The 15,479-nt window shown below is 38.3% G+C and overlaps 1 protein-coding gene across 1 annotated transcript; it reads left to right on the top strand.

Moving 5' to 3' along the window:
- Positions 1 to 21: 21 nt before the first annotated feature.
- Positions 22 to 13,843, top strand: LOC132974828 (adhesion G protein-coupled receptor E1-like). Its single transcript, XM_061039111.1, has 23 exons — positions 22 to 83; positions 508 to 546; positions 653 to 1,027; positions 1,138 to 1,269; positions 2,610 to 2,756; positions 2,863 to 2,991; positions 4,117 to 4,260; positions 4,402 to 4,548; positions 4,870 to 5,016; positions 5,130 to 5,167; positions 5,655 to 5,732; positions 6,018 to 6,047; positions 6,175 to 6,337; positions 6,431 to 6,544; positions 6,873 to 7,048; positions 7,149 to 7,352; positions 7,462 to 7,665; positions 7,801 to 8,042; positions 8,150 to 8,216; positions 11,581 to 11,672; positions 11,883 to 12,042; positions 12,171 to 12,236; positions 13,392 to 13,843. Exons 1-23 carry the CDS (start codon positions 50 to 52, stop codon positions 13,443 to 13,445), a joined length of 2,982 nt encoding a protein of 993 aa, XP_060895094.1. The 5' UTR covers positions 22 to 49; the 3' UTR covers positions 13,446 to 13,843.
- Positions 13,844 to 15,479: the final 1,636 nt, after the last annotated feature.

Here is a 15,479-nt window from a genome sequence, read left to right as displayed (position 1 = left end):
ACTTGGCTGAAAGTGTGATCATCGATTTATTCCGTGGATTGGACCTGGCATGATGAACTTCGGTACCTTTTCAATTCTGTTGGGTGAGTCTACTTATGTTTCGTATTGTTAAAACTGTAAATTAAATTTGATTCCTATCATAACTAGAGAAGATTAGAGATAGTTAATTTTTTAACAAGGAGGATCCCAATAAAGCTGTAGACTTTGTTATTATCTAAATCCTGAATAACTAAAATGTATTTTGAGCAACGTCTACTTTTTATAATGTGCAGTTTGTTTTTGCCACAACATCTGTTGTGTTAATAACCTTTTTTAAAAAGTTGTACCTTTATTTGACATCATCAGCTCAAGTTCACTATTAAGCTCATTAATAGTATCGCCTGTAAAGCTAAGCACAGTTTTTGTCTTGTCACTTTTGATCATGTAAAAGTTTGTGTTGTTCTGCAAATTCCATCAATGTTTTATTTAAAACAGCTGACAACACTATTTTTGTCTGTGTGCTTTTAGGCTGCCTTTTCACTTTTGGCCACTGTGTTTTCCCTCCTGGTATGGATGAATATCAATTATGAGATATCACATTTTGCCTGTTGGTGAAATAACTGTATTTTTATATATTTATTACTGACGTGCAGTACATTTTCGTTCCATGTAGGTTCTTGTGATAATTACACCAACATTACGGAACCATGGCGGAACTTTAGATTTAAATCATCTTCCTTTCCCGGATTTCCAAAGGATGATGCACATCTCGTAGGGAAGTGGTTGCGTTTCACAGGGATCGGAGGAGAACGAGTCCGCCGTGCATGCACAGTAGGCGCAGGGGCTGGTAGCAAATACGTGATAACCATGCCATCTAATCTTCTGTCTTACGAATCACCAAAAGCAACTCTGTTGTATGCATATCCTTATGTTACTGCTTGCCATTCAGTTTCGGTCAGGACGAAGATTGACGTTGTCCTCTGTCCTGGAAAATTCTACTTATACAAACCATACAGTCACCGACAGAGCAATGCGACTTATGCAACATGTAAGGAACCATACCTCGTATTCATGATATGCTTTATATTTTTCTACAGTGTATTTTAAGAGATCAACTCATGCTCCACTCATTTGTTTCTGTGTGATATCAATGTTTAGATCATTATATATGTGAGACAGACTCATGTGGACCCCTTGCTGAGTGCTCAGGGAGCGGAGGCTGTGAATGTGTTTCTGGGTATGAAATCCCTCCTGAACACCTTCCTACTCAGTATTCATATGGGTGTGCTGGTAAGTGAATTGATTTAATCTGAACCAAAGTTAGCCCTTATTGCATTTATTCAGCTCGTTATTTTCCCTTTTTTCTTGTATATTTGTTAGATACTAGAGCTGTGCCACATATTTTTTAAGCATCCAGCGATGAACGCAGGCACAATTGTGACATTGCAGTAAGTGGCAAATTAACTCAGACATGCCATATTTTTCTGTTTATTGCAAGAGAAAAAGTAACCTACAAGAAAAGTCCATATGGGGATACATTTTAGCCCTTCATCCCACCATCAGAGCGCACAGCAAACAAACTGCTTTGCATGCAGAGTCTGCACGTCTCCTGCCTGTAAACATGCATGGAAGGTGGCTACGTTACTACATACATAATGTTGGCTGAATGCTCAAGACATACAGTTATGCAAGGCAGCGTTCAGTTGGTCATAGTGCTGTTGGGCTGTCTGTGACCCTGCCTGAACTGTATGAACTGTAACGGTATATAGGGTGCTATTGCGCCACATGAACATTGTGCCTACCTATTTTTTGTTTTTTTTAGGCCTACCCAGTAATCAATTTCTGCTTACACCACTGTTTCAGTATGTGTATCCTTGTAATCAGCAGCATCCTTGTTCTTGTTAATTATCTCCCTGGCTATATAAACGGACCATTCACTGAGCAGATGTGCTGCAAAATATGTCCTTTATGTAACATACCTGCAGAGACACAGGCAGCACAAAAGTTACAGTATTGGAACAGGTCACAAAGATGAAAATAGTGTCAAACATTGTTAAAAATGCTTTATGGCATTCAAGTAACACAACTTGGACATTCAAGTCAATTTGTCAAATTTTGACAAGTAACCTCTTCTGTACTCAATCTACCTGTTCTTTGTCTACATCCACACAGGTGTTAGAATCACTAGAAGAATGCTGAACCAAATGTGATAAAAGTAGAAGGGGACTTGAAGACCCCCCCCCCCCCCAAAAAAAATAAAATAATGATTGTTGATTATATCTTTACAAGGATAACAACTCTATTCGGATGGAATAATGTTCTTCTCTATATTGCAAAATATGTCACTGGATTTAAGTCAGATATTCAAAAGATTCTGCATCCTAAGTATACACAGATGACATTAAGAGCCAGAGTCTTGTTTTGGTTTGTGCCTTCATCTGTTAAAGTTCTTGAGAAAGCAATGTCTACAGAATGAAAATCAACCACATTCTTTCAAGCACGAGATGAAACTGTCATTCTACTAAAGAGCACTGAGCATGAAAAACTGCAACATGACTGACTGAGGCATGCACTTGCAGGATTTACATTTATTCCTTTTTTTGTGTTCACTGGTTTGCATCTCTTGGCAGACATTGATGAGTGTGAGAGATCTGAGAAAGTGTGCGATCCTCTATCAGATTGTAAGAACACCATCGGATCATTCCTCTGTGTCTGTTGGGATGGATATGAAGCACAAAATCCTAAATTACCAACTGGGTTGTCCAACAAATGTATAGGTACGAATCTAAAACAAGCCTTGCTGATTGCAATTTTTGAGCTGCTATGATATTATTGTGTTCAGATTAATATAGAGGCTGAGACTTTCGTTTTTTTTCTTTATAGATATTGATGAATGCCTTGACACAAACATCTGCGGCGATCATGGGGACTGTGCTAACAACCCTGGAAGTTACATGTGTGAATGCCATAAAGGCTTCGACAATGAACCTGACCCTAAAGCTGTTTGCCAAGGTAAAATTACTTCACATTCAAGAAAAACCTTTCTTCACAATCACTCATATCATGACCTATGTGTGCTTTATTTGTATTTATTAAGGGAAAAATTCACAAATGTGTTCAAGTTGTGAACTGGTAACACTTAATCTTTGTGTGTGTGCTATGCAAACTAACACCAGGTGACTGGGTATGCAAATACATCCTTTGATGTGATGTCTTTAGGAGTGATAGACCTGCTCCACAACAGCACTTGTCTTCAGTGGTCCAGCTGTACAGATTATAATCTCACAAGTTACCAATCTATAGTAACCTACTCACATGGGCAACAGCTACAAATATTTATTACATTAAGGTCTATTATCTACCCCCTTACCATCTCCCTATAGGCCACATTTATCTAGCAGAAAAACAGGGTTCATACTAATGATTAGGTGGTGAAAAAAAAACATTGCCTGAGAAAGTTATTCTTGGTTAAGGTCATATTTTAAAGCTTTTCTACAGTTAAATTTCACCATGGATTTTAGTTTCATCATCATCGTCATCATTTATTTTTTTTAAATCCTCAGAGAACACAGTGAGGGAGAACCCTCATTCTCAATGGTGCCGAGGTACAAGATACAGATAAAAAAAAAACAAGAGAACTGCAAGAATAAAACAGGAAGTGCATGTAGTTAAAATACAAGAAAATGCAATGAAAACAGAGTAGGAATAATAAGTAAGAACAATTAAAATGTTAAAAACAAAAACAGCTCAAATCAATAAAATCAGAAATGAAAACTTGGAGTTGCCTCAGTGTTATTAATGTGTTGAGCTTAAAATGTCTTTGAAGCAAATTCCAAGTATTGGGTGCGTAATAACTAAAAGCAGACCTTCCTAATTCTGTGTGGATTCTAGGAACCTGCAGGTGAGCCATGACTGCAAGCGTGTATTGTGGCTACCCCCATTAAAACAAAGCAGAGATAAAAGATACAGAGGAAGTTTATTTAAAAGGTCTTAATAAATACATAAATAAATGTGCTGGTCTCTTCTGGGGGTAAGAGCAGGCAGGCCAGTTTTCTGATACAGAAGACAATGATGTGTCCCATAGCTGTCTCCTGAAATAATTTTTACACACAATGTCATTTCAAACTTTGTTAACAGACATCGATGAGTGTTTAAACGCCACTGTCTGTGGCCCTTACGCTGTGTGCACCAACATACCTGGAGCTTTTACTTGTGCATGCCAACAAGGATTCAAACCAACTGACGCAGACGAGGAACCCGGAGTGACCAACATCTGTATTGGTATTTGATTTAATGACTTTGAGATGAAAATAACAATTTTAGCATGAAGCAATTCATTTACAACTCATCCTGTTTTGTTACAACAGAGGTCATACAGAGATGTCTGGTTAATGGTTTGATTTATGATCATATGTTTTGCAGATATTGACGAGTGTGTTGAAAATGTCACCATCTGTGGTCCTCGCGCCAACTGCACAAACCAAATCGGATCTCACAACTGCACCTGCGAGCCTGGTTATCGGGGGAGAAACGCAGACAGGATAGCAAGCATTGCTAACCCATGCACAGGTTTGTGACCATGCTCCGTAACTGTGGCACGATTTCACTATCGTACCTTATAATACACAGAAAGTGTTTGGCTAGCTAGCCAAGGCTGTAAGGGTTAGCTTACAGTTACAGTTGATAGTAGGAAGAGTAATATGTTGACCGTCATTCTGCCATTAGGGGTTAATAATCAATCTCAGAACTGTTCCTTTCCAACAGTTCTTTGCTGTTTCAACCCAACAGATTTCACTCTTGAGCTTTCCATCCCAGCTGTAACTATACTGTCTTAAATACATAAACCCAGATAACATTCAAGTGTCTTACTGTGTGCTCTCTTCTTTACAGATATAGATGAATGCATTGAGACAGCTGGTATTTGTGGTAAACTAACTGTATGCACTAATGTTGAGGGGACCTTCTATTGCTCTTGCCCTGATGGACTCTACCCTTCAACGGGAATCTTGTGGATAGTTGGGGTCTCATTTTGTCAAAGTGAGCTTTGGATGCATCATCATGTTACAGTATATACAGTACAACTTAACCTGAAGTGCTGGTTGACTTCTCTGTGTTTTTCTTGTGTCATTTCTCCTACACTGACCCAACAGGTCTTCAGGATATTTTGGATGAGATAAACCCCCCAGAGGTAAATATAACCTACAAACTGGCACTATCAGGGAAAGTTAAAGGGGACATATTATGAAAAATCCACTACAGTGTTTTTGAACATATATTTGGGTAACCTGAGTGTCTACTGACCCACAAATTGTGAAATAAACCCATCCAGTCCTTTGTTTGTGGTCTGCATAAGTCTGACAACACAGAGCAAAATGCTCCGTTTCAAATCAGCTCTCCTTGTGACTTCTCTGAAAGGTGTTGCTGGCATGACATTTGAGTCGCCATATAATCGTCCAAAAACAATAACATTTCTCAATTTCAATGATTGATATGTTGTCTTTTTTGCTACTTTCAATCAAATATGGGTTTTTAATGTTTCAAAATGATCACATCCTGTATTTACATTTTACACAATGTATAATGTATAATTTTCCGTAGCGGGTTGAGTTTAATTACGATACGCAGTAACTGTTCATTCCAGCTTGTATCAGTAAGACAAGGTTATGTATTCACAGGGTCAGACGAAAGAAAGAGCTTTTCTTGGACACATGGACACACAGCTGAAAGAGAAAGACTCCATTTTACCAGTACCGGTAAGAGGAACAAAGAGTGGTGGCCCACTGTAATGGTATTTGACTCCATTGTTGATGGTTGGATGTTCTCATACTTAAAACAGTCAATACAGGTGTGGTTGAAAAAGCCAACAAGGTGACTGGTTTATATTTGTTGTTGTTGGCGCTTTCAAAGCTTCTTTTTTTTCACAAACCAGAAAATATCTCAGCCTCAATTGGAGTTTGATGTAAATAACTGTATGGGTGGACAACATCTGAAATGATGTCACTTTACACGTCTGACTTTTCTTTTTGCTTTCTCTGCAGACTGTGACAAACTGCTTCTCAGCAGTCATGGTAATTGACGTCCCTCAAATAACTCCTCTTACCTTGACTGCAGTCTTTTTGAGAATGCCATATCCCTGTTGAAGTTGAATCGTCATCATCAAGCAGGTCAGTTATTTTGATTTGTTAATTCTTGCAGGAAGTGTCAGGCGTTGGACCCCGCATCAAATCAAGTAATGTGAGTAGTGAAGGAGACGGGGAAACCGGCAGTTTTATCCTGAGACTCTCAGACACTTTACTGTCTGCAGTAGTGGAGCAGGGTCAGAACCAAACAGAAAGAACTGTGACGACTCCTACCGTGGGTAAGACATGTCCATATTAGGTTCTTGTACACATGTATAATGTCAACAATGTCAATAAAATTATAATTTTTTTATTGCTTATCTGTGTCTTAGACTTAAGTGTCAGAACCATTCTGCCTGGAAGCCAAAATTCAGAGACCTCTGCTCTCTCAGCAAATGGAAACACCATGGAGATCAACCTGGAAGATATGGCCAAAAATAACAATGGTGAGAACAAATCATAATGAAAGTGTTGGTGGCAACTAGGAAAAAGAATCATACCAGTAATTTGCATTGCTATTTGATACAATTTAGATATATTGCAAATGAGTCTTCAAATGTTTTCAAATGCAACTGGTTTTCATTTACTGCACAGAAGTGGATCACACTACAAATACTTTTTTTTTATTATTGTGGAAAGGTTAACTTGACTATTGACCCCACACATTAGGGAAACATACTTTAAAGTTGGAAGTGGGTTAGTGGTGTGGGAAATGGAAGGTTGATGAAATGGTAACTGGTTTGGAATTGAAAGGTGTTGTTAACTTTTTATCAGGTTCTGCAGCAGCTGCCTTCATGATCTTAAAGGGGATAGAGAGTCTCCTCAGTCATCAATACTTTGAAACAGAAAACTTGACAGAGATGAACTCGGATGTCATCACGGCAGTCCTGCCCTTTATGAACAACACCAACCTAACAGAGCCTGTCAACTTTACCATCTATCACAAGAAGGTGCTGCTTAGCTTTTCTATCCATCCCCTTTTTATGAAAATATGTACTGTTTATCGGCTTCCATCATATTTAATAATATTTACTGCTTTGGTTTCAATAGATAGTACCAGAAAATGGTCTGGTGACCTGCGTGTACTGGGAGGACAAAACAGAGGAGAAGGAGGAAGGAAGAGAAGAAGGAGAGAAAAACAAGATGATGCGTTGGTCAGTGGAGGGCTGCCGGGTTGCGTACACAAGTGAAAACTACACAGTGTGCAGCTGCTCTCATCTCTCCACATTTGCCCTCATCATGCAGATAGGAGAGGTATTATGTGATTGTTTGTGGATTTGCATGAATCGGTATTTCAGATTCTCACACCAAACTTCTGCTGGATCACACACTACATGTTTTCCCGTGTGTTTTGTTCTCTCAGCCTCCACCAGAGGATCCTTTCCTTGATTGGCTGAACCGGATTTGTGTGATTGTTGGACTTTTCTTCTTTGGTTTGGCTATCTTCACCTTCCTCTTGTGTAGCTGGAACCCCAAGATCAACAACACAGCCCGTCTTCACCTCTGCATCAACCTTGCCTTGTCTCACCTGCTGCTGCTGTGGAATGACAGATACACTGACCATGAGGTACAGTTGCAGATTGCTGTTTTACTTTTATAAACAACCAATGAGATTTCTCGGGTACCCAATGCTCCCCAACTGAAGTTAAACATTCTTTGCTGAGGGTGATTTTATTAAGATTCTTTTCATTTCTCTCCACAGTTGGCCTGCACTGTCATGGCAGGCCTTCTCCACTTCTTAGTCGTTGCAAGTTTTGTGTGGATGCTGCTGGAAGCTCTGCAGCTTCACCTGTTGGTGCGAAGGCTCTCCAAGGTGCAGGTGATCCAGAGAGACGGCCTTCCTAGGCCCCTTCTCTACATGATTGGCTACGGAGTTCCGTTTGTGATTGTTGGTACTTCTGCACTGATATATTCTGATGGGTATGGTGCCACGGAGGCAGAAGTGTGAGTAAGACAAACAGTAACACATGCACCCATTCATTCTCAGGGTCATGGTGCTATGAATATCTGCGCCTAGGTTGAAATATTTTTGTTTTTTTATTCTGTTGCAGGTGCTGGCTTTCAAGAAAGCGCAGTTTCAACTGGGCTTTAACTGGCCCTGTGATTGCCGTCATTGGAGTGAGTCAATTAAATCTTACCATTTGCTCTAATTGATTTCTCTATCTGTAACTTGTCTGGACCAAGTTTTATCAAGCCAATATGTACTTTAAGATGAACTTTTGATACAATATAATTGCTTGCCATGTTAAATGTGAAACAAGTTTCTTTCTTAAGCTCTCACAATGCACTGCTTAATTCACGTGTGAATGTGGTGCAGTCTTAAAACAAATCAGTCTCTAGTTGTTTTCACTTTGGTGCGAGTGATTTGGCTTTCAAAACCTTGTCTATCAGAGGACAGCATTGATCTATTTTGACTTGAAAAAGGAAGGGATGGAAATAATTAATTATATGCAAAGGAGGCTGAATTTGCTTGGATGCTGCATGGTATTAAGCCTAGAAACTGATGACTGGAAAAGCACTGCTTTTTTAAGACAGGAGATGTTAATTCCTTTTTTGTTTGTGATTTGCCTTCAAGGTTTTACACAACAAAACAAGTGCTGCTTGGCACGGTGTTACCTAATAGATGGGAAAAAGTCTTCTTGACACAATGTTTCTGGACAAATAAGCGCACACACTTTAACAAGCAATGTTGCACATGTTTTGCCTTCCCCCCATCTTCAGCATTTAATCATAACAAAGGAATTAAATAGTCATAAAATATAAGAAAAGCTCCTAATGTATGTAATGTTTAAAATGCCAACATGGGGGCGGCAGATAATGATTATGTCGTGCGCAAAAAAGTTCAGAGGCTCGACTCCGACTCTCAGCTGTTTATCGCATGACATTCCCCACTTACTCATCCCTGTCAACAACTCAAATCTGCTGTCGTCCTCTGTATTAAAGGCGTAAAAGCCGATAAAACATGGAATGCATACATGACCATCCTATGGCTACAAATGCATGTTTTTAAACATTTTTAGGGGAAGGCCTTTTTGCCTTCATTAGATTAGACAGTTGAACAAGAACAAGAAAAGTTTAGGAGGAGAGAGTTGGGGGGATGACAATATCAAAGGCCCGAGGTCAAAATTGATCCACTGCAATGAGGATTATAGCCTCCATACCTGGTGAGGCAACATAACCGCTAGGCCATCTCAGTCCCCATGACACAGGCATTTTAAATGTAAACAAAAGGTACTGACTTGGATTTTTTCTTGTGTAGCGTAATTCAATTATTAAGATGTTATGTCTTTATTTAACCTCGGATTTAAGAAGGGGCACCACTTCCTTTTAAAGGAAGAAAATAACTTTAATGGTATAAGTTAATTAATTAATCAGTCAGTTTCATATCTTGAAAGAAGTAAGTTCTGGAAATGTTAAACAAGAAAACACACAGACAAAGTCCTGAATTTTATGTGTAAAATTTAATATAAAAGGGGTAAACAATAATGTATAGATGAAACAGATAAAGAATAGGATTATTATGATCAGGATAATGCAATTATAATGTATGGTGACATTATATATTTAGTAACGAGATAAGATGCGGTATTGTTTGAATGACTTAATCAGAAAATGGTCAAAAAGAAAAAGTTGATAAAGGAATTTTGGGATTCTATTTGGATTTAAAGGAGGGCTCTGAATAGACACGACTCATGACTTAATCTTCCAACACCCCTTGCCACCAGCAGTCTTACTGTGAGATGTGTTCAATTGAACTCCGCCGGCTGTTCCCGCGTTTCAGTCTCTGGCAAGCGGTTCTTTTCAGGCCCAGAGAGGTCCACGGGCCAGATGAGATGCCTTAACAACTCGGTCGGAGTGTGCAGCTGGGATGGAGATTGCACGTCGGTTCAGCCGTTGTCTCAGAAGCTCCAAGAGGATCCAACAGGAAAAAAAATATTAAAGAGTCTTTTGATACGTCGATTTCCAATTCAGATTAACCGGATGGCCATCTTGATGAATCCAAACTAAGTAATTGGCGTTCAAAATTGAAGAGCAAAGACTTTGGAGAAGAAAGTTCAAAAACCTTGCTTGAGCCAGAAAGAATTGATGTTCCAAAAATTGTGCGTGAAAAAGAAAGTTCGGCAGAGACTCGTCTCTACGGCACAAACTTAAAAGAAGTGTTTCGGACCGAAGTCCGAAGAGAAGAGAGCAAGAGCTGAAGCTCTAAACTTCAAGAAAAAAAAACTAAAAAGAACCTGAGCTCAGTGTGAACTCTTATCAGCTGGATGAGAAGAGGGGGGTCTGCAGGCAAAGAGGGGTGCCGCCCACGGGTGACTCCCATTCTGACTGGAGGACAATTGTTTAAACTAAACCGAGTTTACTCAATAAGATTAAGAATAAGAATCTAAACATATATTCGTCACCATACATTCATTTCGATATTATTTCTATCAGATCCACGTTGATGTAGGTTCACGTCATATATTTAGACAAACATTTCTATCAGATTCATGTTGAGATGAAAATCACACCATCTGGGAACATCCTCAGTCAATCCCATCCTGTAGGTGAACAAAAACATGTTATACAGTCAACATTCTTAACAAGACATATTAATAAAGTAGGAAAATAAATTGGTGTCTTTAAATAACACCTTCTATAGCTAATATCAAAGAGTATGCTTTATAACACGTCTAAATGTATAATTATGAAGGTTACGTATTCATGGGTAGTCTAACACTAGATGGCAATAGCGCTCCACGTCAAATTCCTATTAAACATAATATAACTCTTATTCCTGTTCTGAAGATCAGATTTTGAGTTTAAAAAGATGATTATAATACATTCAATGTGACAATTACAAATATCTAGATGAAGAAAGACATAAATGTTAATTTGGTGCAGAATTGAATGCTGTGGTTTAATTCAGTTCTTCAGCAGTCCTTCAACAGATGGTCAATTTTACGACTTTGCAGAGACTGGTTTCGGTCACAGTTCATGTCTTTGGGGTCAATTCGTAGATAGCAGAGTGTTCTGTCTCCGCTCAGTTGTTTATTCAAGGTGTTGTAAAAGTTCATAATATCCTGTCTGAGAGGGAGACTTAAGTCATTGATCAGTTCCTTTGTTCCTTGGTAAAAGTAATGTTAATCCACATTCCTGAGTCCTGCAGGAAGAGAGGTCGTAAAACGTGTCTGCTGATAACGGCTACACTTGTGTTTTCTGACTATTTGTAAGTAAATCCAAAGGGCACTTCAAAGTAAAACTTTCTTAAATCTGGGTCGCACTTATTTCCATTTTTTGTATTAATGACAACACGTAAAAATGTGTACTTTACATAAATAACAAGCGTTTGTATCAGGCCTCTCTGTATTCATCTCCACCTCTGTATTTCTTAACAATTAGTGTCGAAGAACTGGACTGAGGTTGTTAATGATTTATTTCTTGCTTTGCCAGTTTTTACAATGTTCCTCCTCACTCCTGCTCTATGTCTTTCTTCCTTCAGCTTAATTGGATATTGTTCTGTGCTACTCTTTGGAGTCTGAAACCCACCTTGGTCAACATGAAAAGTGGTGTTTCTCAGTCCAAAGAAATCAGGTAAAAACCAGAAGTGCTCAAGGCAATCTATTATCAAATTGTTTGACTTGTTCATGAGAACTGCGTTATCCCAGGAGGTTACATGCAGTTAAACAATGCATCAAAGAATCACACAATGTTCATTTGAATGTACCTAACACTGTTCAAAGGCAAAGAATATATACTTGCACATTTAAGGTATAAACATCTTAAAATAATACTTTTTTACAGGTTGGTTGTTTTCAAGATCTTGGCTCAGTTTGTCATATTGGGTTGCACGTGGATCCTGGGCCTGTACCAGACAAATCTTTTCTTCCAGGTCCTCTTCATATTTCTTAACTCCCAACAAGGCACCTTCCTCTTCATCGTCCACTGTGTGCTCAACAAAGAAGTACGGCAAGTTTATCGTCTTTCTGATAAGCTTTGAATTCAAAGAGCACTACTTCTAACCCGTAACAAAAATGAAAACAGCTCCTTTCTTTCTGACTGACTATACATTGAATTTCATTGTGTTTTTAGGTGAGAGAGGAATACATTAAATTTCTGACCTGCTCTTTCAATAAGCAAAGAGAAGAAGGATCCATGGTACGTTTTAGATGTATTATTTATTTATTTATGTTTTATTTGATAGGGAAAGATACAATATACATAGACAAACTGAACACAGCAATCCAGGGCGAGTATCATCGTGTTTATAGCTAATGCTAATTGGCAACACCTTTCCCAAGAAGAGCTTTTGTGTAATTAAATATGAAAACAGTTCGATAGGAAAGAGAGAGAGAGTAAACTGGATACAGAAAGATACTACAAGACACACATTTAGCTTCTCCAAACATATCATGTAATTTTTTCACTGTCCTATCTGAATACAATTCAGAAAATTCCAACAATTACATTTTCAAATTAGTTCAATGTTAACATATTGAAGTGACTTTGAAGCCCTAATTTTGCTATCCAGGCTATGATGATGGTAAATTTATGGTGAACAGACAAAACAGCCCTTTCACACTTTGTGTTCAAACCATAGACTGTATAAAACATGGACGTAGTCTCAGTGATGTCAACCACTTTGTTCTGTCGAAAAATTATAAAGCCCAAAAATGGCGGTTGCTATATTGGAAAGGTGACTCAAACGAACTTCTGGCTAATCTAGAAGCATGCAAAGAGATGGACTTCAGACGAGCCAGACGAATATCTTAGTTCCTGAAACTCGCCCATCTATCTTATCTAGCTCATCATCTAGCTAGCATATTCCAAACGCTGAAAACGACACAAACAAAACCAACAGTTTAAGGTCAATTACAGGATTCAGCTAAAGTCAAGCCTAGCCTCCTGCAAAACAGCAACAATGCACTGACCTTTCAACAAAACCAGCAACGCCCCTTTTAAGAATAATGCAAAACTTTTCCTAGTTAAAACAGAATTGTCGTTAAATAATTCAGACCAAAAACAAGTTTTCTGCTGTAAAAAAATAAGGCATTTAATATGCGCTCTAATGGTGATTACTTGGTTTTTAGAGTCAACCTCAAGTGGACACTCGAGGAACTGCAGTTTTTCTGTACATGTTTGAGTCTAGGATTGAACCTATGAAAGGTTACAATCATAAACCCTTATTTGCTCCTGATCTTTTAATAATGTTCTTTGCCTTTTTTTTCTGACATTTTGAGTTGTATAATGTAACATCTGTTTCAACCCTAATCCAGAGTTATATTAGTAGACTAAAAAATGTTTTCTTCACAGAGACAAGCATCCATGTCGGAGGACTTGGACAAGGCTGAAGAAAAGAAGAAATGATGAATGAAATAAGAACCGAATTCAGAAGAATGAAGTGTAGAAAAGGACAGAAGAGATCTTCTCTGATCCACTATTAATTTTATTTTATTTTAGTTATCAATCTATTTAGGGTATTTTTCACACCCAACCATGTTACATATAATCACAGTGACAAATGATAACCATGAATAATAAAGTAATTTCCTTGTATGTGTGCATTAAAAATAGTTTAAAGTATTGCGTAGAAAAGAGTGAGCATCATTGATTTTTGTTTCATTGCTTCAAATCAATCAAAAGTGCTGAAATAAAACGTATCTCACCACACTTTACAATCTTTTACTTTTTCTTTCTGAATGTTTCTTTTGCACAATTTCTTGAACAGAATTTAGTTTGTGTTTTTCTTGAATGTTTATTTTTCAAACTTTTTGACAAATTAATTCCCGAGATTCATCTGCACTTTTCAAAGTTGTCTGAGCGTAAAATTTCATCAGGTCACGTTTTACTCTTAAAGGTCACATATTATCCTCCTCTTCAACCAGTTTAAATAAGTCTCAGAGCTCCTCAAAACATGTCTGTGAAGTTTCTTGTTCCACTCTGATCCTGTATTTCATCATTCCTATAAACCCCTCTATTTCAGCCCTGCTCAGAACAGGCTGTTTCTGTGTCTGTACCTTTAAATGTAAACGAGTTCAAGCGAAACACGGCTCCAATAAAGACTATGACTCAAATCCAGCCTGTGGCTCCTTTCCCGCATGTCATTCCCCACTCTCTCTCTCTCCCTAATTTCCAACTATCCACTGTCTTGTCTCTCCATTAAAGGCACAAAAAGCCCAAAAATAAATCTTCAAAAAAAAGGAGCAGTTGAACATCAGTATCTAACAAAGTGGCTGGTGAGTGTACAGCTTTGCGTGGCGTACGAAGAGTAATTCGAATGTTGCCTGTTTTCGTACGAATTTCTCCATTTTCTGTTTGCCTGAGTTTGATAGTAGTGAGTGAAATTCACCCTAATTATGACTCAAACAGTAATTGTTGTAAAGCATATCATCCTGAGTTTAAATGGAGTTTTTACATAAATATGCATTGTTGCTCTCCTTTTTAGATCACACACACACACACACACACACACACACACACACTACTGACTCTTTTTGAAAATGGCCCATGTTTGTCAGCTCGCTCACGAGAACTAAACCCCCCTGAGCTGTGGATCCCCTCTCCTGTCCTGATTCTCTGTGCAGAAACATTTCCATATCTGCCGACTCAAACCACACCAGTCGCCTGCTCAGCCTTCATTTCATAGCAGATGTTGTTAGCAGGTTATAATCTGTTTGAAACAAAGCCAATCTTTTGGGAGTTTAGAAACTGTAGTCTGAGACAATCTTACGTGAAGTTGAGACTTGATTAGTTTTCACTGTCTGACATGCTTCTTCCCTCCACAACCTTCTGTTTCAATCTGTTTCAAGAGAGAATTTATGCAAATTCCTGCCCGAGACTCCCACTTTGAATTAAATAATTTGATGCCAATTTAGATATATTTTGTATGGTAACCTTTTTCATCTTGTATTTTTGATCTTTCTTTTTGTGATTATTGTTGCATAAAATGTGTATCTGCTTTTATGTGTAGCTGTTGCTGCCCTTCTGAGTATGGATGAACACACGGCAGCAGAACATCCTGTGCCTGAGGAAATCAATCGAGATGAACAGGTAACATAAATGCATGCATTGTAACCAAGGGCTAAGCTTTTCTTTCAGACATGGGGTATACAAATAGGTTTAAAAAAAGGCATACAAATATTTATGTAAATTGCATCTAAATGACCAACTTTAGAATATCTGCTTATATCCGATATCTGATTTTGATCATTTAAGGAAGAATTTGCAACATTTTACACATAAATAAATACAGCAGAAATCAAGTCTATCCTGTGTAAATGTCTCTCTGAGTAATGACTGTCTACAATGAGTGAGAAGCTCGAGTCCCGCTGGCTGTGTTGTCGTCAGAGCCGTGTTTACATCATGTTTACATGGACGGGACGGTTGACTCCTCCCCTTGTG

The sequence above is a fragment of the Labrus mixtus genome, chromosome 5, assembly GCF_963584025.1.
Source record: "Labrus mixtus chromosome 5, fLabMix1.1, whole genome shotgun sequence".
Lineage (NCBI taxonomy): Eukaryota > Metazoa > Chordata > Actinopteri > Labriformes > Labridae > Labrus > Labrus mixtus.
Note: the sequence above shows the minus strand (reverse complement) of the source record. Positions and strands in the feature narration are given on the sequence as shown.